This window comes from Podarcis filfolensis (assembly GCF_964270895.1).
Source record: "Podarcis filfolensis genome assembly, chromosome: 12".
Lineage (NCBI taxonomy): Eukaryota > Metazoa > Chordata > Lepidosauria > Squamata > Lacertidae > Podarcis > Podarcis filfolensis.
Window position 1 is genome coordinate 47867922 of NC_139614.1, and position 26545 is coordinate 47894466.

The 26545-nt window shown below is 37.5% G+C and overlaps 1 protein-coding gene across 3 annotated transcripts in view; it reads left to right on the plus strand.

Moving 5' to 3' along the window:
* The window catches only part of KMT2C (lysine methyltransferase 2C), a 142899-nt gene that overhangs the window by 37290 nt on the left and 79064 nt on the right, over window positions 1-26545 (plus strand). For all 3 annotated transcript variants that reach the window (XM_083579031.1, XM_083579032.1, XM_083579033.1), the window contains exons 2-6: window positions 444-532; window positions 4420-4558; window positions 6982-7191; window positions 9813-9958; window positions 10847-10956. In XM_083579031.1, the coding sequence (XP_083435157.1) occupies window positions 444-532; window positions 4420-4558; window positions 6982-7191; window positions 9813-9958; window positions 10847-10956 (694 nt within the window). The remainder of the gene's footprint in view (window positions 1-443; window positions 533-4419; window positions 4559-6981; window positions 7192-9812; window positions 9959-10846; window positions 10957-26545) is intronic.

Consider the following 26545-nt stretch of genomic DNA (forward strand, 5'->3'; position numbering starts at 1 on the left):
GGATGTAATGTTTCATGAGCAACTGCTTCCTTCTCTCTCAGATGGCAAACTACTTTTGAAACAAAGGAGACTTTCAAAAACAGTCTTTGATAAAAGGGATGTGACTACAGTTTAAACAAAGAGAGAGAGAAAGGATATTGACTCAATGAACCAAACACTTTCAGCATTCCTAAAGTAGCTCTTTGGACCCAGCCTATGTATTTTTGATCTGAAACTTTCAATTGTAATAGAAAATGCAATGACCAGGTATGAGCAGATGGACTGAGTGGTACAGCCTTTCTCCTAGTAGCATATTCTATCTATCGGTACTATTAAAAATAGATATTTGGCTTTTAACATTTAAAAATATCTGCTAATTTAATATTTAACCATTCAGGTGATTTTCTTTGTAGTTTTGTATTATTTTTTATTCTATATTATAAACAATCGCTTATATTTCATAGGCCTCGAAGTAGAGGAAAACCTGCAGTGGAGGATGAAGACAGCATGGATGGTTTGGAGGCAGCAGAAACAGAAAACACTGTGGAAACTGGTAAAGGCACAAGTAGTAGCAATGCTTTCATAAATTTTGGGAATATGGGCTGTTTTCCTAGCATATATCCATATGCAAGGAAAAACAGATATAGAAAATGCAAGTAGAAAATGTATCTTTTTTTAAAAAAAAAGGTTTTTTAAAGAAAAGTGTAGTTTGAGAAGCATGAATTTATTGAAGGGTTAAATTCAGTGGGCTAGCAGTTGTTGAAAGTAATAGTAAAAGCATATTCAATACACTTATCTCTATGGAAAAAGAGCACAAAAGATTAAAGAAAACAGACATGGAATATTTTTAAATGGCTTAAAACCAAAGTGGAAAATTAGAAAATCAAAGAAAGGACAGGTTATTAAGACTACATTTGTACCTGACTACAGATGTAAATCAATTTTCAGTCTCCTCCACCTCCAGCATCCTGGGTAATGATTTTAAAAAAAACACAAAAAATGGTCCTTCAGTGCAATCCTACATTGGACAGTGTGCTTGTGCAGAACAGAATATAGGAAGATACTTCAATATAGGCAAAAGCCAAGGCCACTGTCTCTTTGCTTCTAAATGATGATGACCTTAGCAACAGCAGCTCCTCCATGTCTGCCTAATAAGTCTTAGAATGTTGCTTCCATGTTTCTTTATAGATGTCTGATTGACTTGTTTTTCTAAGTGAGGAGGCTTGTGGAACCTCCCAAGGCAATGACTTCCAATTCCAGGCACTGCTGCAGAAAGATCCTGTTCCTCATCAGGCAGCATGTGTAAGAGTAGCTCAGTAACAATCTTCAGAAGTAGGCTGAAACTTTTCAAAATAAAGTTAGATTTTTTCCCCCTAGGAAATATCAGTCTGGTGTAACACAGTAGTTAAAACTGATTGCTCATAAAGATCCTTCCAATTAAAAGCTTTTGAAGTTATTTAAAGGTTTGGTTCTCTTGAGACTACATTAAAATGCTTGTGCTAGCTATTTAAAGCAGTTTAAAAAACAGAGGCAAGAAAAAGTAAAGTAGTTTTTACTTTTAAAGTTTATCTGTGGATATTTTCAACAAAATTCTGTTTGAAGAATTGGCTGTTGCAAATTCAATAGAAATTGAATTTTATAATTTAATCCTTTAATCCTTGCCTTTCTCTTCAAATCCTCATAAACCACTTAACTCTTCTTTATGGTCATTAATCCTTCCTGTTGGTCTCCTCTATACTTTTTGAGACTCTGTTATAACTAACAAGATGTGTAAACTGAGAACATCTTATGCATCAGATTAGCGTTGCCTTTGAATGTTATAGGAAAGCACCTTATGATAAATCCATCAAGATTAAAGTAATTCCATTTACAGCCTCCATCTGTATTCTTCACTACAATGAATGGTCTATTTTGTCAACCAAAATCATTTAATCACCCCCCCCACAGCATATAAATACCCAGTTTCAGTGTCTGAATACAGATGATATAAAATTAGTTGAAAGAGGTAAAACCATGTATCTGATAAGTATATGATAATGGCCAATTCAGTATTGTCTTAACCACTTGAGGAGGGTAGGTCCTGTGGAGCAGTTTTAGCTGGTTGCAGAAAGTTAGGGTTTAGGTAGATGCAGAGTGGAGAAAAAGAGAGCAAAAATTTGCTTCCTCTCAACATGTTTATGAGGTAGGAAATATTGTTGACTGGATGTGTTCAATACAACTGTAGTGAAATCTTCAGAATGCTTTGTATATCGTAGCCTTCATGCTGATCTGATAAAAAATAAATCTTTTAAAAACTAAACTAAAGACTTGAACTTCTTTAGTACGATATGAATTTGCTGAGCTAATTGTTAAAGAGGGATACAAAAAAGGGAGGTGTGAGGAAGTCAGGAAAATAAGTTAACTAAAGATGAATAATTAGAAAAGAGTGATTTGTGTTTGTTTTAGGTTATTTATGTTACTTGTGGTGTTTCTGATTGATTTTTCCTTTTTTTGTGAAATATTGTATTGTTGTTTATTACTTTTATGTGTGTTTTATGTATCTTTTTATTGTTAAACTTAATAAAATATTATTATATAAAAAAATAAAGACTTGAACTTCAAGTCAGTCACTGTAACAGATGGACATCTTGTGTGATCATTGAGCTATTCAAGGGGTTGTCAATTTTTTTCATGGAATATCTCAATGAAATTTCATTGAGTTTCCTGTAGTTGTACTTCAACCACATTGTATGCTGCCTGACTAGTTTCTAGTATTGTATTTATGTTTTAAGTGGAGCTCTTCAGCCTCATTTCTGGGATGACTTTGAATTGATTGCTCATGAGTCTCAGACTGCTTTCATCCTCCTAAGACACATAACATTCAGGTCAATCCACAAAGCCTTGCCACTGGACCAGAATTATTTAGATCGCATCATAGGAAGATGTTTTCTTACTATAGGATTTGCATATTTCCTTTGCTTACTTGAGGACTAGTAAATATATTACACTTTATTTTTGTTAACGTGCTCCTCTGGTTTATTTATTTGGTTGCAGAAGACCTAATCTGAAACCTTTTCTGGAAAGGTGCTATTGCAGTCACACAGGACATAAATTTATTTTAATTAACTGCCATCAAATAAATGGTTTAACACCAAAGGTTACATATACCTAGTAATATTATGCCTTTCAACAGTTTGAAACATGTTTTTGGATCAGTTTAAACTAACCGTTTTCCTCTATGCTTTAATGCAGTTGTTATCAGTAATATGGCAGTTGGTTTCCTTCCCCCTCCTCTGAAATGTCATATTATATCCTATGCTTTATAACATGTGTATGTTGAATTTTAAATTATACCATGTTATTAGCTGCAGTACTTTATAGCAATCTGTAGTTTATCTGTGTACTGTATTCCAGTTTGATTTTGCTTTTCACTAATTAGACTTGGTCCTGCAGTGTGCCTAGGCTTGCTGTTGTTGCAGACAGCAGAAATCCTATGGAGGAAAAGACCTGAATGCTGTGGTCTATTTCATGTTATTCAGTCTGTTAATTATTTCCTCACTTCATTTGCATATGCCCAATAGCAGAAAAAAGGTGATTTAATGAAAGATGGAACTATAATAGTCCCTATGCACTTATCACTACAATTCAAATAATTTGATATGTAAAATTTGAAACATCACACAAATTGTGGTGTGAAACTTTAACATGAAGCCCTTCAACCTGTAAAAGTTCAGCAGCAAATTTGGGATATTGATGAAATAAGGATAAATAAACTAAAAGGTGCTTTATCACTATTTGTATTTCAGTACCAAAACTAACTTTAGAAGAACTTGTGGACATAGAAATGTTAAATCTGAACGTAGCTTTCTTTTGTAACATTTAAATTAAAGTCGCAGGCAAAATTATTTTGAAGTAGTTTTTTATGCTTTTGAAACAGTATCTATGTGTCTAGTTTATTAATTTTGTGGCCCTTGTCAGTATTAGTCATAACTAAATGGTGACATTTCTGTTTTTAAAACTGTCATTATAAATGATTTAAAAGATAAAACATATTGTTATAGGCATAGTCAGAATTAAAGTACAGTGGTACCTCTACTTACGAATGTGATCAGTTTCGGGGTGCCATTTGCACCCCGAAAAGAAGTAGAGTGCCGCTTCTGCACGTGCGCGAAGCACGCAGATTGCTTCTGCACATGCGCATGCAGTGAACCCGAAAGTGTTTACTTCCGGGTTTGCCGTGTTCGTAACCTGAAAAGCCGCAACATGAAGCAAATGTAACTCAAGGTATGACTGTATCAATAAATACGGAGGGTAGCATATGTTTCCATCTGGATGTTGCAACTGCAATGTTTTTGAATACAAATAGAAAAACAGATTATGTGCATAGGACAATGCTGTGCCAGATTCTCCTAACACTTAAAAGTATGATCTTTAATCAACTTACTCTCTTTTGTCCATCAGAAATCAAGGAACAATCTGCAGAGGAGGATGCCCAAACTGAAGTGCATGGTGACAAGAAGCTAACGCCAGTTCTTCAGCGCTCAGTGTCTGTGGAATCTGCAAGCTCCATTGCCTCTGTTGGTGTTGAAGCAAAAACCAGGTTAGAAAGAGAAACAGGCAGATGCTGAGTCAGTGGTGGGGGAAGGGCTGGGATCTGAACAAACAACACAGAAAATGCTGGGATTTATTCTTTGGCAATCACGCATAGCCAAGTAAGATTGTCTTCCATGAACACAGTCTTAACAGTGAGTCCATAAGTGACTGTGGATGCCAATTCTGGATCCACACATCCTTCCACAGTGGGGACATAGGTTTAAGGGCAGGAGTTGATCACAGTGATGGTTTGTCAAACGTGCCTTCCTCTTAGTGCATTTCTCCCTTTCATCCTGAATTTGAGCAATCTTCAAAGTCTGTGACACCTTTGGTAAAGGCTGTTCTCCAATTGGAGTGCTCGCAGGCCAGTCTTTCCCAGTTGTCAGTGTTTATACTACATTTTTTTGGATTTGCCTTGAGAGAGTCTGGGACTACACTCTTTGCAGCATCATTCTATTTTGTAGCATTAGGCTGTGCTGGCAACTGCTATATTTGAGATGGATGACATAGTGTGTAGGGGGAGCAGGAGTGGAAAAGCATGTTTGCTAAATGTTGACTTGTATCAACCAACTTAAGTGGTTGTTATCAATGTTGTAAGATATTGATGCAGCAGATTAAAATACTCCTGGAAATGTGTGTGTGGATTTAATAAAACAAAATACAAATCCTTTATTTTAAGAACATCGGAAGCTGCCTTATATCAGAGCCAACTTTCTTTCCATCTAGCCCAGAATTGTCTACTTGTTTTTATTATTGCTTGTAAGCCGCTCTGAGCCCGGCCTTGGCTGGGGAGGGCGGGGTATAAATAAAAAATTATTATTAATTATTATTATTACTTTGACTAGAAGCATCATTTCCTTCTTGTTGCAAGCCTAAACCTGCTTCATATAAATTAATGCTGAGTATTAAAACACACACACTCTATTTGCCATTTATCTGATTACACTTCAGTCGCAACTATACCAGTAAAGGAGTGAGTTGTCCCAAAAAGTACATACACATCTTGACTCTCAATAGAAATTCAGCTATCCATCAGTCATTTGGAAAATTGCCATAGCAGTTAACCTGATGGCAGTGCTTCACAGTGTAGGAAATGTAAATATCTTGAGGGTGTTTGATGCATTTAAATACAATAACTGCACTTGGATAAAGATTAATTGGACATTTTTCAAGTGTGGACTTTTGTCCCTTTATATTCCTGTGTGACCACATGAGAATAGGAAATTTGAGAATTTGAGTTACGTTATATGATAGAGTGGTGCAAGTAGGCAGATATTGATTATTCAGTGGGTTTTCAGCACTATATTAAGAGGAGCAAAGATGTTTCTTATTTTTATTATGTATTTTGTGGTTTTAATAATCTAATTTTACGTTGTGAACCACCATGAGATCTATGGATGAAAGGCAGTATACAAATTTTAATAACAACAACAAATTACTGTACTGCCTTTTGATCAAGCTCCATTTCCTGAGGCTACTAATGTGGGTTTTTATCTTATTTGAATACAGTCATACCTTGGTACTTGTACGCCTTGGTACTTTTACATTTTGGCTCCCAAACACCGCAAACCCGGAAGTAGGTGTTCCAGTTTACAAACATTTTTTGGAAGCTGACTTTCTGTGGCTTCCAACTGAATGCAGGAAGCTCCTGCAGCCAATTGAAAGCCATGTCTTGGTTTTCAAAAGTCAAATGGACTTCAGGAACAGATTACGTTTGAGAACCAAGGTACAACTGTACTGTATATAAAATGCACATTAAAGGAGCTATATAGGACAATCAGAATAATAGACTGCCAAAGTTTGTTTCACAAATTACCGAAGTTTATCCAGCAGTAGTGCATTCACTGGAGTTGTTACTTTCAGTTAAGGTAGAATTTAATTTTTAATATCTATTTATCACTATCTAAAGCTTTAAAGACTACGAAAATGTAGTAATAATAGCCCCATCATTCTTATTTCAGTAAAATGCAAAATGATGAACAGATGACATGTTAACTATTGCTCAGTGGCACTTTATAAAATATTACTCTGTTCTGAAAGCCTAAGGATTGCGTAACTTCTTAAGGTGAAAACTGGGATATGGAAGAACTTATTAAATACATCAATCAATTAAATTCTTCCTTTGCCTGTTCACACTAGACTGGAAGACATTCTTAAGTTGTTTATGGTACTTAAAGGCTAAGGCTATGTTCTTTTACAAAATTACTAGGGAATAAGTTTTATTGAAATCAGTAAGAGTAGCAACATGAGAATGGGACTTTTCAGTGGTGACTCCCCACTTGTGAAATGCTTTACTGAGGGAGACTAGCCTGGCACCATCCTTATCTTATTTTCAGGTGCCAGGTAAAAGCTTTCCAGTTTATCAGGACTTTTTGTCCTTAATTTCAAAACAGCTTTTGACATCCCTGTTTTTGCTTTCTGACTCTCTAGCAGTGAACAGCTCTGCGCCTTTTGTTATTGTGGGGAACGAAGCTCATTGGGACAAGGAGAACTTAAGCAGTTTAGTCCAACACCAGGGTTTATTGCTCCATGGAGCAACCAGTCTTTAAATAAGAGTGAAACTGGTGACAGCAATGACGGCATTTATGAGAGTACTCCAAGGCAGAATTCAGTCCTACGCAAATCAAGAGGACAAAAGAAGTAAGTTTTTTTATGCTTACCAAAATATATACTATTTCAGTTCATGTTCTAGTCATCTGACTTGTAAGTAAATGTGCAGTAAGACAGCATGCAGTTAGGGTTGCCATACGTCCATAATTTTTTTGTACTTTGCCTAAAGTTAGGGCTGCTCAACAACTTTGCGATATTTCTATTAAAAAAAACAACAACTTTTGGGGTGTCCTGGCAACCCTAGCCTAAGTAGGTGCTGAAAATGAAAAAAAAACAACATATTTATGACATAAAATATAAGGGGTCTTTGTCAATAGAAAGTGTTTCAGGAAGCAGTAGCAGCAAAATACATTGATAATTCTATTTAAACAAGGTCAGTTAGATACTAAGGTGACAAAAGCCAGTATGAAACAGTGGCTAACCCAGGGCAGGCTACCATGTAACTCCATATGTTACTCTACTCTAACTCCCATTGGCTCCAGCCAGCAGGGATAACGGTCAGGGATGATGGGGTCCACAGATTAGCCAACCCTGGCCTATGGTGTTAGATTTTGATGAAGGAATCCAGGTTCAGTTCCTTGGTCAGGTATTAAATTTCTGTCCTGCCCCTCCTCCCGAGGATGCACAGGGCAGCTAACAGGGTTTCAAAAAGTACAATCATGTTACAATCATAATTAAAATACTAATATAAAGATCAAAATACAGACATGAAAACGTAATGCAGTTGATGGCAATAAGGCCTAAGTAGATAACTTCCTCACTATGTGCCAAAACTCAAGTGAACAGATGTGTCTTTGATTGATGTTTTGAAGCAATCTGAGATGGGGGACAACCAAACTTCTCCAGAGTGGAAACTTCATATATAGGTGGCTCTGCTTCATGTCACAACCCAATGGGCAAATATTAGTAACTGGATCATGAGCAGGGCCTCACCTTCAGATCTTAAAGTAAGGGTCTGCAGATGCAGGAAGTACTTGGGCCTCAAGCCATTCAGAACTTTGCATACTCATACCAGCACCTTGAATTGGTAGCCCCCCTGTCTTTTCCACGTGCTCTCTGCCAGCACTGCTAGTACTGTAGTTCCTAGCATTAGTGATCTGTCTTTGGTTTGTGAGTTGGGGGGGAAGGAAACTTGCCTGATGCCCTCATCGTCATTTTTTAGGTGCCAAGCTATAAGACCTTTTTATTCACTGAGGCCTTGGGTAGCTAAGCTGACCTCTGTGGTGGTGCCCATCATTTTAGGATGGGTAGGATTTGTCATTATTATTTTCCTGGTTGGGCATTTTAGGTATTTTGTATTTTATGTTGCTTTAAATATTGTTGTTTAAAAAGTTATTTTATCTTGTTATGTTGCTTTGATACCTTTCGTATAAAACAACTCACAAATTTTATAGCCAATCATCATCATCGTGCTGGGTCAGATCAGCGATTCTTCAGCATTTTGGACCAGAGATATGCTGGTCCAGCTCTACTGGAGATATCGGAGGTCAATCTAGGGTCCTTCTGCATTCAAAGCAGATGCTCTGTCACTGAGCTATGAGTCTTCAGTACTATATACTGATGAAATATAGTTTTTCATCAGTATGTAGTACTGCAGATTTTTAAAATATAGTTAGGAGTTCCAATTTATTTCACTTTTATCCACAGCAAGCTGCTCCTTAAGGGGCTGCTTTGCTGCTCTTTGGATTCTGTGGTGCTGGCTGATTAGTAGTTGCTTTTGTAGCCTATGGGAAAGTTCAAAATTAATTTAGCTTGGAACAACTAGCCAGCTCTGTCCCCTGAGGATGGTGATGTAATCATACCCAAGTGCCATGCTGGCTGCTATCCAAGTTTAGGTACTAAAGCGATTGTTGTGTTGGAGTTCTCTGATTGGTGGCTAACCCTGGACTGCTGCCAATAGAATGAAGCAGTAAAGTGGGAAATGAAACAATAACAAAATGAAGCAGCCTTTTAAAGGGACTTAAGGTGGACCATTTTAATGAGAATTTGGATGGTCAAAACTTACAAGTGTATTAACTTATTTTTATTTGCATGGCTATGCTTTCTTTTACTTTCACCTGTGGGTATCAGCTTTAGCTCTGCCAGTCTGAATGCTCGTTCTTCTATAGAAATAAATTACTTAGTTGTCCGCATATTAATCATTTTCAGTTTGACATCAGTGAAACTCAAATGCACATTTAACATATATGAAGCTGGTATGCTGAGTTCAGACCACTGCTTCATCCTACCCAGCACTGTCTACTCTGGCAGTAGCTTTCTAAAGTCTTGTATAACTTCTTCTCCCAACTCATGCCACCCCAGTAACAGTGTCTTTTAATTGCGCTTTAGATTCCGAATAACATAATATTTCATTAGATAGTAGAGACTATTTGCTTAAGATACAATAAAAGTATAAACTGATCCAATAAAATATTGAAGCAGGATTTACTATGAGCTGTGAGTTAGCAACGTGAGCCCAATGCACAATAAAGAAGCAAGTTAATCTAGAGTATACTCATTTCCTAGGTTGATACACTTGTGTCAGATACCTGAAAACCTGCCAATATGTATTTCTTTATTTTTCCATATAGTTTAAATGTAATTTGTATCTGGTATGTAAACCCATGTTATGTTAATTGCAATCATTTAACCAAATCTTGTATTCCACACAGAGAGAAGTCTCATCAGAGCATAACATCTTGTAGAAGTATAAGCACTCAAACTACTCCTGATGATCAGGTAGTCAAATTCTGGGATGAACTCAAAATGGTTGGCTTACCAGATGACATTGATGTCCAAGCCTTATTTGAGCCAACAGGTAGTGTACTACTAGAATATAGCTCCATTCAATATATTGTATATTTTACTTATCGTTCAAATTGAATGAAGTTGTTTGTTTGAAAATATCTCCTTCCCTCTCCTTTTAAAAGGAGAAAATATAGGGGAAATGTTATTACTACCACTGTAGAAATGCAATCTTTCAGATTCACTGGTAAATGTAATTCCCATTCTATCATAACATCAATAGTGAATTAGCTGAACAAATACTAAATTATTTCAGTGGGTGTATATTTTATAGAATCATAGGATTGTAGAGTTGGAAGGGTCATCTAGTCCAACCCCCTGCAATGCAGGAATCAATGTCTATCTTTAAGTTCTAATGTTCTTTTTTTATTAAAAAAAAACATTCTTTCAGTCTAAGGATAAAATTATATCCTTAAAGAGAGACAGAATACTTATTTCCCTACTTTGCTATAAGTGGTTGTGGATCAAACTTAAAGTTATTTGAAAGACCTGGAGTTCTTAACAAATTAAAAATGATAATTTTCTTCTCCAGTCATTATGTTGGTTTAGCAAATGGGTCAGCAAACTTTTTCAGCAGGGCTGGTCCACTGTCCTTCAGACCTTGGGGCGGGGGGTGGACTGTATTTTGAAAAGGAAAAAAAAAAGAACAAATTCCTATGCCCCACAAATAATCCAGAGATGCATTTTAAATAAAAGGGCATATTCTACTCATGTGAAAACACACTGATTCCCGGACTATCCGCAGGCCAGATTTAGAAGGTGATTGGGCTGGATCCAGCCCCCGGGCCTTAGTTTGCCTACCCATGGTTTAGCAGATGCTGTCTATACATTTTCCCTTTTGCTGTTCTGCATCAAAAAACTATAAAACTAATCCATTCATTTGCTGATCATCATATGTTAGGTTACTGCTGGGCTCATCACCGCTGTGCGGAATGGTCACTTGGAATTTGCCAGACTGAAGAGCATCTACCAGTGAGTGTGGACAAAGCTGTTGTCTCAGGGAGCACAAAAGTGAGTTCAAAGTAATTAAGATTCCATCTCTCTTAAATCATTTAAAAGAATCATTCTATTATAAAATGTTACAATTGCAGAAAAAGCATCCCTAATGGAGTATTGATTATTTGATTATTTGAAAATATGTTTTCCTATTTCTGAATTGTGTCACTTTCAAATATTAATTTGGGTGGTAGATCCAATGAAGAGAGAAGAGGAGTATTGTGTTTGTTCTACTAGCAAACCCAGCTGTCAAGTTCTTCTGTAGATTAAATATTCAAAAAAAAGCTGGAGTTAGCTGGTGCTTGATTCACTTCTACTGCTGATCTAAATGGCACTATTTCTGTTCCCAGTAAATGCAACTATATCACTCCGCTCATATATCAGTATCAAACATGGTTTATTGTCACAAGTATGAGCCTGTGCAAGCCTTGACATCAAATGCTTTCTCCTCACCTTTATTCTTCTGGCATGGTCACAGGGAAGAATTTGAAGCTTTTGCTATGATTGTTTTTATTGTTCGTTTTTGTTTTTGAACTCTAAACTGTGGTTGATCTTAGCTATTGTTTGTTGAAACAAGCCCATTTCATGACCCATGGCTTGAAGCTGGCATGCTTAAGATAAGCCAACATTTGTCAGGTTTGGATCACATGACAAGCTGCACTTAATCTAAAATCAAAGCAAAATCTTTTGAACCTGTTACAGTTATGCCAGCAGAATGAGTATGCAAGCCCAAGACCCGTGCAGGCTTTTACCCATGGTTTGTGTTATCCTTCAGATGAAGCCTATGTGTCCCCAGGTTAAACAACCATGTAGTAATTCCCCATATTTCCTCCTATCAGAGCTTCAAAGAGGCACAACTTCAGGTTGAGTCCTCCAGGTGTTTTCTGCATTTTAAAGTACCCACGCGGGTGGCGCTGTGGGTAAAACCTCAGCACCTAGGACTTGCCGATTGCATGGTCGGCGGTTCGAATCCCCGCGACGGGGTGCACTCCCGTCGTTCGGTCCCAGCGCCTGCCAACCTAGCAGTTCGAAAGCACCTCCGGGTGCAAGTAGATAAATAGGGACCGCTTACCAGCGGGAAGGTAAACGGCGTTCCGTGTGCTGTGCTGGCTCGCCAGATGCAGCTTGTCACGCTGGCCATGTGACCCGGAAGTGTCTGCAGACAGCGCTGGCTCCCTGCCTATAGAGTGAGATGAGCGCACAACCCTAGAGTCTGTCAAGACTGGCCCGTACGGGCAGGGGTACCTTTACCTTTAAAGTACCCAGAGATTTTGATCTAGCAGATTCACTGGCTTGAAACATTGTGTTTGCATTGTAAATTGCATTGAAACATTGTATTTGGTTTTCAGTAAGTGTGAATTGTGAATTGTGAAGTGTGAATGATTTTACCAAAATAACCCTTTTTTAAGTTGGAGCAAAGAAGGCTATAGTGAGATATGATGAAGATTTTCTAGGGTAAATAAGGAAAAATATCTTTATGAACAAATTTTAAATTATTTGTGTATACCGTGCCTTCACAATTATACTGATAGGAAGAGTATAATAAGGCTTGTTTGTGAATCATTTTTTGAGATGCAGTGGAACCTTGAGTTGCAGACGTAATCTGTCCCGGAGGCACGCCTGCAACTCAAAGCGTTCACACCCAGAAGTTCTTTTCTGCGTGATTTAGTGCTTCTGCGCATGTGCGAGCGGTGAAACCCGGAAGTAACCGTACCGGTACTTCCGGGTTGCCGCATGACGCAACTTGAAAAGACGTAACTTGAAGCAGATGCAACATGAGGTATGACTGTATTGGAAACACTTTTTCACAAGTTGTTCTATTTTCTGACTCTAGACATTCCCCTTCTTCCAAAAACATCCCAATTGGTTGGAATTTTACTGTGGTTTGGAGTCTTACTGTTCTGATGACACTATTGTGGATTTTATATGTGTACGGATATCTGTACTTAAAGGTTTTTGATAAGTAGTAAAAGTAGTGCATAGGTTGTTTGAACTTGGCTAATTTTTCATATATTATTTATTTATTTTCATGGTAAGCCATGAAAGCTTAACCCTAAATATCATATGGCAAGAACATTTCTGTTCTATTTGGAAGGTTTCCCCCGTCATTGTCATTGGTTGGAATCCAAAGTGATAGCATTAATCAGGGTCTGATAGGAGATTTGGGTGCTCCTCTGTTTTTGGGACCACTGATTCTGATTGGTGAAGGAACCTGTATGCTCACAGCTGATGCTGTTCCTCTCAACAAATGTTACTGGAGTGGTGTAGGGCTTGGGGTGGGGCTTGACTATTTGTGGAAGAATGGAAGCCCTTTGGGGAATATGTGAAAAACATCCTAATCAGATGAAATCACAAGCAGGATTTGAAACATGAGTAGAGAAAGAAAAATTACAATATTTGAAATAAAAGAATATGTTTTAGGTGGAATGTCTGTTAGAATGTGGTATGTAGATGGGATGGGATTCAGAACAGCATGGAAGAAAAGGCGGGAAGTCAAAGTTTAAAGTGAAATGTAAAACAAACTTGAAAGCTGGAATTTAAAGATTATAAAGTTTGATATTAAAAAAAGTTTAATAAAAATCAGGTTCCATGCTCTAGTAAAGTATGAGTTGAGGAATATAGTCCTACTTCAAAAAGACATATTGTTTAGTAGTTAACATGCTATGCTTTTTTTATCTAGTTGAATAGCCAGAGTAGTTCACTATAGTAATTTCCTTCAGAGTAAAATGATTGGCCAACCCACAGTGCTCTGCTCTAGGAAAGTTTATGATAACTAAAGATATTGCTGTTTTCCGTTTAGTGTTAAAATGTTAATGAATAGTGTGTGTTTTCCCTCTGAGCCAGTCTGTTAAACTACTTCTGAGACTGGTAAGGTCCTTTACTTCTATGCTTTTTATCAACTGATGCCAATAATTTAGCACATGGCCTGTTCTTTGAAAATGCTTGGTGAAACATCATGAACATACAGTAAATGAGACTTAATAAGAAAAATGGCATTTCATTTAGTTTAATTAGTTTAGTTTTTAGAGAAAGTCTCAGAAAGTCAGTAAGGATTGCTTATCCTATTACTTACTCTGGAGTAGTTCCATTGAGAATGCATTGACAGCACTAGCCATCTGTTTAGTGCTGCATGTACAGACCCAATGCATCACTGGGAATTCAACACAGCATTATTCTGCACATAGAGGTTCCATTTCAATAGGTATCCCGATAGCTCTATTGCTGAAAGATGTCTGTCATTGTCATCATCTTCATCATCCATTTTTTGTAACATACCTACTTTTCATTCTACAAATTCAGTTGAATATTAAAAACACAAATCTTGCACATTAACAGCTGTTCACAGTTGCTACTGCTCATTCAGATATGCTTGAACAATGAAGTACCATTGTAGATTCATTGCCCTGACAGGCGTGCCATTGTAGTCTACAAAATATTTTTAGTTATTCCAGGTTGAATTCAAGCCATGTACTTGCTTGCTTGTTTTACAGGTGCTAGCAGTATGGGGTCATTTCATTCTAAGATATTTTGGCATTGTCCACCAATAAGAAAAAATAGCTTTATTTCCTCCACTGAAGTGGTGCTTCTGATTTCTTAGTAAAGTGCCAAGAGAATGTCCTGTAGGAAATATTCTGTGTGAATGCACTCTTGGCAATGAAGTAGGAAAGCAGAGGCAGTCTTGTAAGAGTTTTCACTTGCTTTTCTTAACTTCAGTACTATGGAAAAGCGCCCTTTCTTGAACTCTACATTTTGTATGTCAGGGTACTAGAATGAAGGAAGAGAGGTTGTTGCTACAAAGAAATTTCAAAGAAAGTTTGATGCTGAATAAGATCAGAAGTACAATGAAAGCTTGGAAGCTTAAATGCTTTGGAAAAAGACAGAATAGACAAGGGCATCCAGAGAGAAACTGACAGAGAAACCACAAAAATACAAATAAAAAAGCTTGAAAGACTCCATCAGAGATGCATAAAAGGACTTATGTTCCTGAAGGAATTTCCACTGTACGCTTCCTTTATGCACTAGCACTTAGCAAAGCTGTTTTCTGTGTGTACCCTGAATTAACATATTATCATTGAGTTTAAAGCATTTTTATTTCTTCTTGCATAAATTGAGTAGGAAGCACTTAAAAAAATAATAATGGCCAAAATAAAGTACTACTTTTTCTTTTCTTTTCAGACGCTTCCTTTAAAATTGCTAGAGGTCACGGCCCTGAAATAGGGGATTGAGATTGCGCTTCCTCACCTGGCTTTTAGTTTGTTTACTTTTCAGCACAGGTGTTGCATGTATCTACCAATTTTCTTTTAAGCAAGCCCGAGATATGCTTCTGAATACCATTTGTTGAAAACTACAGGAGGGGAGTATGCACTTGTGCTCTCTTGTTTCCCACAAGCATCTGATTGGCCACTGTGAGAACAGAATGCTGGGCAAGATGGGTCATTGGCCAGATCCAGCTGGCTGCTATTATGCTCTTACGATGCTATTTGGATGTGATTTTGTGATAAATTTTGGTGGTGAATTTGGACTGGAGTGCTGGTTCACTCAGAAGTTAATTGATTTGAGCATCTTTGGTGGATTTTTAGTTCATTTAAGGATTAGTATGCTACTTTTCAATGTTGTAGTGATGACTTACGGGTACATTTCAACAGGAGTGTTAGGAGTTTTTGACACAATCTACTTAGGTTGTAAATATTTGGTGACCATATGTGACTTGAATATAGAAGACATGTAATATGGCTTCTAGAATATGTTCTTTTAATATTTACATTTATTATGTCTTCTGTGCTCCCTGATATTGTTCAGTGATGCATTTAAGAAAATGTTCTTTTGTTGTATTCCAAATGGGAATCAACAGCTGGGAAAACTGATTATTAATGATAAGCATTAAAACTAGCTGTGCATGAAGTTGTGCTGTATGCACAAATAAATACTGAGAAACTAATTTTATCTTAACTACTTATAGTTACAAACAGTTCTTAATGTTATAACAATAGGAGATTTGTAAGTATTTGTAAGTAGGCAGTGTGTCACTTCTCAATCAGTAGTGAACAATTGAAGGAAATAGGTTCAAAGAATAATTCCAGCACCTTATAGATTTATATAGGAGGAAAGGATATATAGGTGTGGTGTTGTGAAGTGATTTGAGTATAATATGAGAGATGAGTTTTTAAAAACCCACCTTCACTGAACTGAGCAACCATAGATAAGCTTTATTATTCTACTTTGGTACTACCTCTTCTGTATAATATTGGTGCAGTCAAAGTTGTCTGTATTACAGGGTTGTTTCAAGCATGGGACGGCTTTTGAATGCATAGGAAAAGCCCTATATAAATACTGACCCATAACTATAATAATGAAGAGGAAGGTGTAGTATGGTAAGGGAATTGCACATAAACCTGCACTGTATATTTCTGATTGTTCATAAACGGCTTCCAGTAGCTTCTGTGTGTTGATTTGCCTTTCAAAGGCATTGAGTCACAAATGGTATATAGGTAGCATTGTTCCAGTATAGAGGTAACTGGCATGGTATCCTCCGATGTTTTGATCTACAGCTCCCATCGTTCCTGATGATTCACGTGAAGCTGGGGCTGATGGGATTTGTAGTCCAAAAATCTTGTGGGCATCATATTGGCTACCCTGTTTGAGTAAGATAAACCTGGGAATCTGCACCCCCTTGCGTCTCAGTGAATCTGCACCCATATTCATGTATATTGTTTTGTTTTTCTACATACATTCAATAGTGGCATCCAATAGAAGCCTACACAAAGAACACACACCTTTCTCTTTTTTTAGTTACAGCAGCATTCACTGGAGATTTGTGAGCACTGAACAGTTCTTCTATATGCTTGGAACTCATGTCATGCGAGCAAATCAGTTACTGAGTTGTTAGAATATTAAAAGGCACTTATTAAGTGGGTTGTGGTAAGAGATGCATTTTTATAACTTTAAGAAAAATAATTGGTTGGAGTGGATTCATGCATCTATTACATCAGACTGCCTTGGCATCTTGGAAATGTTTGCTCCCTGTCAGATCTGGACTCCTATGATGGATACGTTTTCTGGAAAAGGTCGGCCATGGCAGCAGTGTTCACTCATCTGAAAAACAAAAAGGTCAAAGTACTTGGGTGGCAGGTAAAGTAAAGCTAGAAGGCGGGCGTTGAATACTAGTATAAGGGCCTCATAATCAGAGTCTCTTAATTTTATTTGGACCTGTTCCGTGCATTAACATTGGCAGTTCATTTATTTTGTCCGCTGCAAAAATGTCAACCTTATTAAGCACTATGTGGTTATTTGGGATTCTATCCACTTCATTTCACTTTTTTAATTGGACAAAATCAAGGTTGTGGTATTACTACCTCCTTTCATCACAGGTCCTAGCATTAAATTGCTGACCACTGCTGAAGTATCTGGAATCTGACATATGCCTAAAATAATTAAGCAGCATAGCCTTTCGAAAATAGAAGGCAAGTGGTTTTGTTTTGCTCACATCATTGTTAACCACTAGAAATTAATTGAACCTACCTTATCTTGGTTATTTTATGTTAAACTGTATTAATTGCTAATTGCTACTACAAAGTGGCAATCATTTTTAATACAATCATACAATATTTTTCATAGATTTAAAAAATACCAAATAACACGCATAACAAAAAATGTCACACTTATTATCTATCTATATTTATTTATTTATTATTTATTTTCATTATAGTTGGTTCTATTCTTTCAAGCAAAAATCCTGGTTAAATCAACACAGGCATATCTAACATAATAAGCTTTCCATGTTCTTGATTCATAATGTATTGCACAGCCAAAAGAAAGAAGGGGGATGCCTTAAAAATTTGGGGGAACGGATGTTGTGCTGTGCCCATGTTGTTGGTTTCAGTGCTGACTACACCTCTCAGTAGTTTCTAGTATTATACGATATGAGATTCTTCTGAAATCACCAGTAAAGGGTAGGTCTTGGGGACACTGTGCTCCAGTGGTTCTTTTCTGCCTAGTGATTCCAGAAGGTTTTGCAAGGGAACCTCTGCCTGGCCCATAGCATTTGTGCACTGGGGTTCTGCAAGATTCCATATCCCATGCTATCTAATGCTGAAAGATGTGCTAGGGAAAAAATGTAGACAATGCCCAGCTCTGCTTACCTAAACCAGGTAAAGTAGTGAAAGTTCTGAACAGGTGCCTTGACTCAGTAATGGGCTGGCCAAGAGCCAGTAACTTGAAGCTAGACCAGATGAGAACTATGTTGGTGGGTTGCAAAAAACATTGTATTAATTAATACTTAGCCCGTTTCTATAGGATTTGACCCTTCCAGAAAGATCAGGTCTGCAGTTTGGGTGTGCTTTTTAGATCCAAATCTGCACTTGCATGTTCAAGTGGCATCTGTAGCCTAAAAGCACTTTCATTGGTTAGCTAGCAGGAGCTCTTCTGAATTAACTTGATCTTGCCATGATTACTCTGCTTTGATAACATCAAGGTTTATTGATAATAATTTTTATTTTTCAATTACAATCCAGTAATAGCCTCATTATAACAATACCAATTTATAATACAATTATTAATACCAATCGTTCAAATACTGAATTTTATAATTTCAATAAAGTGGGCCCCCCACGTGCCAGATTTAATGAATTGATTATTTGGTTAATTTCTGCATTCCAAAATCTTATTGATTTCCATTCCATTTCAGTCATAATAATAATCCCTTCTACAACAACTACAATATTAATAACTTCTATTTGTGTTGACACATTTAATCATTTCTAAAGGTACAAGTGAGGAACTCAAACTATATCCTTGTTCTTCCTGTGTGTGGCAATTATTCTGTCCATGGTGTTTCTTCTTGTCCTTGTAAGATGTTATATCTCTCATTCCCCTGGTTGTTGCTGTTATCCATCATGCCTTGGGCGGAGCTGATATCCCATTGTTCCAGAAATTTCTCCATCGCTCCATCCCATGCTTAATTGTTTTGCAACTTTAACATTAGCTGCAAAAGTCACTCTGTCCCAATAAATAACCTGTTTTCACCATTTTTCCTCTCAGTCTGGGAAGAAGAGCGGTCTGTCGAACTGCAGATGACTCAATAAAGAACCTTATCAGTTCCTTGGCAGTTAACAGACTCCTTTCATCCTTCCTTCCAACTGAAGATATATGAACAATTATACTTCCAATTAAATTAAATTCCAAGTCCTCTTAGCGTTATTGAGTTCGCTCCATAAATAATAAAGGATGGGGAAGAGTCAGCTCTAAGTTTCCATTGTAAACCTTTTGCAAAATAGAGCTTACCTCCCCTTTTCCTTTTTTTACACCCATGGTTCCAGTTGATGTTATATTCCATATTTATAATCCAATTTCTTCCATCCTTGCTTGTACAAATATAATTTGAACTAACATTCAGAGGAGGGTCGCCAAATCATAAATGTAGAGAAGAAAACTTTAAATAAAGAAATCAGAGGCTGCCCTCCCCCCACCGTCTTTTGCACTGAATGAAGTCTTATCTCAAGTTCAAACCTTAAAGTCCTTGAAGTTGATTTTGTTCTGCGGTTTGTGATCACATCTCTTCTAGCACGTTCCTGTACCTTAGTCCAGTTAAGCTCTAATTAACAGGAGAACCTCTGCTTCTTAATGGCGGTGTTGGAGGCTTTTCGGCAGGCGAAGTGCTTTTGCACTCAGCGCCTCCCTGCCCCCTGCATTCCCCGCCAGAGCAAGTGCCAGGTACCGGGATGAAAGGGAAGTGAAGCCCATTCCCCATCCCACCCCAATCCCTGGGGGGAATTTGCAAGGATAATTACCTCCAATCATCCTTGTTTTTCCTTCGCCAACAATCTCCTGCTATTGTGGGGTCTGTCTCTATTAAGGCAAAGCAGAACCGGAAGCCGATTACATCAAAGTTTAAAGTACTGCAGTCTTATGTCCAGGACTGCCTCTGAAGACTGTCCAGAAATTTTCCACTCGTACAGAACATAGCCACCAGGTCATTATGTAGGGCTCTTAGGTCTGAGTATATCTCTCCAGTGTTTAAGGACTTGCACTACCTGCCAGTTTGTCCCTAGGCACAATTCAAACAGCTGTTTTTAACCTTTAAAGCCAGCCACGGACTAGGGTATGTTAAGGACTGCCTGTTCCTATACAACTCTGCGTGTGTGTGTGTGTGTGTGTGTGTGCGCGCGCGCGCTCATGTGCTGTTCCATCTGCTTACACTTTTTGCTGCTAAGTTAGGTAGCCAGGCAGGCAGACCCTTTTCTGGGATTGCAACTAGACTGTGAAATCACCTCCCCAGTTTCATTTGGCAGCCACTCACTGTATTATTTAGGTGCCAGTTAAAAAAGAAAACCTTTTATTTACCAAGGCCTTTGGCAGCATTTGAAATTATCTCTCCCTCTGTGGATTTTGGTATTTTCTACAATTTTATAGTTTTGTTCATTCTGTTTCAGTTACACTGTGGAGCTTTAGCACACACACACCCCACCCCCCTTCAGGCACACTAGGTGCTTTATGTTTAGTCAGAAAAGTGAGATAAAGCTGTATTGGGACAATATGCGAGCTTGCGGATCTTGATGTATTTAATCAGTGTAACTTTCTTAAAAACACATCTTTGTGAATATGCTTCAAAAGTTCCAATATTCCCCATACCTTTTAAATGCAATTGTATGATACTGGGGGGCAGAAGTGGGAGAGAGTGCAAATGACCTTCTTGCTATAATGGGCAATGATTATTGGGGTAGAATGGGTCTTCCATATGGTAGCTTTAATAGTACTTAAATTAAGAGCAATGGAAACATTACAGATATAAGCCCTTAAAAAATTACCAGCTATAATTTCTACCAATTGAACATTATGTGTTATGAAATAAATGATTTTTAGTTTGGAATGCAAAGTTAAATGAATGCAAAATTAAGAAACAGATGGTGAAGAATTATTATGGTTTGTTTTACTCCTGGGTGAGGGCATCGTGTGTGGTTGTAAAAATGTCATTACACTTCAGAAACCAGGAAGCAAATAGAATTTGCAGTTGTGCACATCTGTTTTGGGACATAGTTAAAGGATTGAAGAATCAATGTTTTCAAATATTTATCAAAACTATACAATTTACTCAACAGTTAATTGCTTCAGCTAAGAATCATGCTTAATGTACTGTGGAATTCAGTACAGAAAGTTGGCAAATGTGTTTAGTCCCCCCAGGAAATGCTGAATAAGGCTAGTCTTAATACATGTTGAAAGCTCATGCAGCAATTAAGTTATTTAAATTTTTAAGTTGTAAAATAAAGAAATGGAAAATAATTGAAAAATAATAGAGAGTGTGGAAAGAAGTCCCAGTGTGTCCTCTCCTTCTTTATCCATTTGTAGATCTAAAATATAACAAAATGCTTGAGAAAAATAATGTACAGGCACACCTTGTTTTATTCCACTTCACATTATTGTGCTTTGTGGATATTGCTCCTTATGAGGATGCTGGTGCAGCCTGGCCCCCCACTGCCCCTCTTCTGGCCACGGGAGTGGAGCTGGCTGGGATTTCCCCCCCTGCTGCCCCTGCAGCCAGTGGGGCCTGGCTTAATATAATACAGTATAGTATAGTGTGAACTTAAAAGTGTGGCTTGCTTTATTGTGATACTCACTTTATTGCGGTGATCTGGCACTGAACCTGCAATATCTCTGAGGTATGCCTGTTCTGTGGAAGAATTTGTTTGACTAATGTGGTCAAGCTGAGCAGCAGACAGATTAAATTTTACATAGCTTTTAATAGGTTAGAAATTACAATAATGTTTTAACATTTGCTGTCTAATTGCTTTATATGGGTGCAATATAGACAAATTAGCTGTAAGAGTTGGCTTATGGCAAATCAGTACTGTTTGGAGAGAACCCAATTTAGCATTAAGGTCCTGACTTGGAGAATAGGAAAAAGGTATGCGAAAGGCATTTATAATAGAGAATAAGGGAAGTCACCACAAAGGCATAGGTAAGGGAATTTTTCCTCTCTAGAAGACACCTGCTATGTATTAGTTATATCCAGCAGCCAGAAGCTCTCTTTGTAATTAAGAACTTCTTTTGGGATCACTCAACCCCTTTTCCCTTTCACTATGGACTTCCATGACATCAGATGAATAAGTTTTGCATTGTGAAGAATCATATGACATCCTGAGTTCCTATCACATTCCGCTTAAGCTCTTTCCTTCGTTCTAGCTGGAATAAAAAGAAAGAATGATCTCTGCCTCTGTTTCTTCTTCGCTCAGGTGCCTTTTTTATTTTTTCGTTTTCCTTCATGACAGAAATTGAAGCGCCAGCTCCTCCATCTTGGGGAAAATGCCAAAGCTAGGAAAAAAGGGAAAGAGTAATCAGGCTACAATTGCTCTATTTTTGGTTCTCTCGACTGATCTATGGAAACTTATTTAATTAAGCAATGGCAGAATTGTATCTACTTATTCCTATGGGTTACCATGAGTCAACAGTCTGATGTTGCAGCAAAAAAGGTAATGCTATTCTAGACTCTATCAACAAAGGTATAGTTCAAGGGAATTAATAGCCCCGCTCTATTTTGCCTTGATCAGACCAGTCCTGGAGTACTGTGTCCAGTTCTGTGCCACACAGTTTGGGAAGGATAGTGACAAGCTGAAATGGCAACCAAGATGATAAAGGGTATGGAAACCAAGCCTTATGAGGAATGGTTGAGGGAGTTGGGTCTGTTTAACCTGGATAAGAGCAGACTGAGAGGAGATATGATAGCCATCATCAAATATCTAAAGGGCTGTCGCATGGAAGATGGAGCAATCTCCTGCTCTGGAGGGTAAGACCTGAGCCAATGTATTCAAGTTACAAGGAAGGAGATTTCAATTAAACCTCAGGAAGAGCATTCTGACAGTAAGAGCTGTTAGATATTAGAATGGACTCTCCTTCCTTAGGGGTTGTTTTTTTTTTAAGCAGAGGCTGGATGGCCATCTGTCACATATGATCTAGTTGAGATACCTGCACTGCAGGGGGCTGGAGTAGATGACCCTTGGGTTCACCTCCAACTCTACAATTATATGGTTCTAAGTAGAAGGAAAGATAGAATGCATGGCTGGAAATGTGTGAAACAGCCAGGAAACCAGGAAGAAACTGAAAAAAAGATATGGGAGAAAATAGGCCATTGTTAGCTATATGGAAGATATGGATGCTGGGTCTTAATTTTCTAGTTAGTTCAGTAGCCCTAAGCAGAATATTCATCCAAGACAAATAACATGTCAAAGCTGTTAGTTCTGTACTAACCATGGAAAACTGCTTGTTCTGAGAGCTTGCTTTCTTGATCATGCAAAACAAAGTTTTGTTCTGCCGAATAAAGGTGTCTGCTAAGAGGCATCTTTAGCCATTCTCAAATGCCCTACCTGCGGCTGCTTTAAATTCCATTCAGTCAGTTGTGCAGTGTGCTTTGATATTTCCTGATTTTTTTTCCTTCAAAAAATGTCCTTATGAAATATTTCTGTGCTTCAGAATTGCAGTGGTAGCTTTTATGTAACACACCTTTAAAAACATTTTAATCGTGTGCTGTTTGAACTCTTCTTTGTAAAAGGTCAGGCAGAGTTACAATAACAACATACTTGAGCTCCTTGGATCATAACTTCTAGTCTCGTTTGTAGCAAAACAGTGCTTCTGCTGCAGGGGAAAAAAATAAGCCTTCCAGTCAGCAGCTGTTGTAAAACTTCCCTGTGGGGATTTACTACTTCTGAGTGCTTCATCACTTGTGTATGGTTTAAACAAATGCTGATTTCCTTATGTTTGTTTTTTCTTATTCAGATTTCATAAACCACATTGTTTATAAAAGTGGTTTATAAAACTTTCTTGCTAAGTTTCCAAATGCTTCTAATTGCCGTCATGTTTTTTTTTAACCATGTGTTGTAAGGGTTCAGTTCAATGCCTTTCATTTCCCACCCTCCTCTGTTTCTCTGCATAATATTGTAAATCAACATGTGTGAGGTATTTTTCACTGTTTCTCAAGTTTATCCAGATTGTTCTCATTTCTGAAAATCTAATTTTATGCAATCCCCTTGCGTAAAATTTGGCTGATAACTTGAGGAGGAAACAGTGTGAAGTTGAGGGGGTCAGTGCTGCTAACTTGATTGCCCAATGGAGTTAAAAGACTGTCAAACAAATAAGTAAGTAGGTTAGAAAAGTTATATGCGTTTGTAATTATTGTACTTTTAAAAAACAGGAACTCCTTTTAAATTGGCTGTGGTTTTTTTTTAAATAATGGAAACCATATACGTTGGAAGTTTGGGGTAAAAAATTCCAATATCCACAGTGTAGTTGTATTTGAATATGATGCATATTGAATATGGCCTAATACAGCATTTTAAATGGAAATGTAACAGATAATATCAATAATATCAATTTTATTTTCACTGGAATATTTTCAGTGGCTGTCCCTAGACTTTGGAATTCTCTGCCCAGAGTAATCTGTCTTGCTCCTGTCTTGTTGGTCTTCTATCACAGTGTTAAAACCTTACTTTTAGAAAAATATTTGGTTATTGGTGAACTTTAGCTGAAGGGCTTTTAATACAATAGTTAAGTCCCCCCCCCGGCTTATGTTTCTCTTTTATAGTAATGATTTTATGTGTTTTATTCTATCTTGAGAGTGTTTTGTTGTATTTTAATTTAATGGTATATTTTTTTATTAGCCACTCTGAACCTTTTTTAAAAAAAGCTGTGATATAAACATTTCTTAATAATAAATATATTGCTACGAAGTTTAACTGCACTCTAACATACTAGACAAATTGTTGCTATGTACAGGTTGGATGTCAGTGGCTGAACATAGTAAAGCTTGATACATTATAGTGATTATATGAAGAATTCAGCAAAATGGCAAGGTATTTTAATTGAGTTATGAAGTAGTGATTTCCAGACTGAAGTTGACCTTCCTAAGGAGACATATTCAGAGTATATGAGTAACTTAAAAAGTGGCACCATTTCAGTCTTCAATTGTGGAGAGAATTCTGCTTATGGGAGATTAGGGTATAAGCTTTTCAGAAGCCATTGGCACATTGAGAGACAATGGTCTGCCATTAAAGCAGGAAGCCTTGAACTGAGGTTAATAGAGAGGTACAGGAAGTGGCAGCACCTCCTTGAATTTTACTTCCTGCTTTTGCCTTATGTGTGAATGCCACCAGGGTTGCAAGGAAATGTGCTTCCTCCTCTCCCAACTATCCCTATCCCTTGTGAGAGGAGTTGATGGCCCAGAGCTTCAGAATTGGCCAGGATCTAAGGCAAGGTCAGGACCCTGGACAAGGATCAAGGTGCTAATTCAGAGTTCAGTAGGTTCAGGACCACGGTTAGCACTCCTGCAGCTGAGGCAAATGGAGGAAGCTGTCTTGACACTGACCTAAGGGACTGCCAAAGCTTTTAAACATGTGTATGCTGAATTTTAAATTATACTATGTTGTTAGGTGCAGTACTTTATAGCAATTTGTAATGTGTGTTGCTCAGTTTATCTGTGTGCTGTATTCCAATTTGCTTTTGCTTTTCACTAATTAGACTTGGTCCTGCAGTGTGCCTAGGCATGCTGTTGTTGCAGACAGTAGAAATCCCATGGAGGAAAAGACTTGAATTCTGCAGTCTATTGCATATTATTCAATCTGTTAATTATTTCCTCACTTCATTTGCGTATGCCCAATAGTGGGAAAAAAAGATGATTTAATGGAAAATTGAAATATAATAGTCCCTATGCAAAGCATCTCTTGCTCACTACAATTGAAATAATTTGATATGTAAAATTTAAAATGTCTGGTCTAGATAGTAAAGTTTAATGCCCCCACACTGAGTGCTGTATCTGGACAGTTAATGGATCAGTGCTTTTTTATGCAGCTGTTGACTTCTTCTAGGTAACAAAATTTCAAGCTATGGGGATTTATTTGGTCTTTACTAATACTCCAAGGAGTCGATGGTCCAGTCATTTGAAGTTACCTAACAAAGGGTACCTCCTTGATGTATAGGGGATGAAGTGCTGATTTTGGAATTTGTATATATGAGAATTTCTGGTCTGGGACCACAACATCAGTTAATGGACTGCTTATTTTTAAACGCTGCTATTCTTACTTGATTGTTGTGACTGACAGTATCTATCCTCAATTCCTAAGGAATAATCTTACAGCAGCAGAAGTTCAATGCTAAATTATCCTTCTGTGCTAGGTTAAATTTAAATTCCTATATCCCTGCATACCTGAAGAAGTACCTTCTGCATATTCCACACCAGCCGCTGAAGCTGGATAGGATAACTTTGTTTTGGATCCTGTATTTTCAGGAAGTTACAACAGTGAGGGCTTAGAGCAAGGCGTTCTTTATCGTTGCACTGATGTTGTGAAACTCCCTGATAAGGGAGAACAGTTTGGCACCTCCCTTTATTTTATTTTTTTCAGGGCAAGTGAAGACCTGGGCTCATTTGTCCTGGGCTATGGTGGCAGTTACATGTAATATCTGTAATTTGAATTACTTGCTATGAGTATGTCTTTAAAACATTTACTGTGTTCATCATTTATGCCTGATTTGTGTGTGTTTAGATTGTTGTACGGTAATTAGGATACTATTAAAGGTATTGTGTTTGTAAATAATTTTAATTTAAAAAAACCCTGTTTGCTTCGAA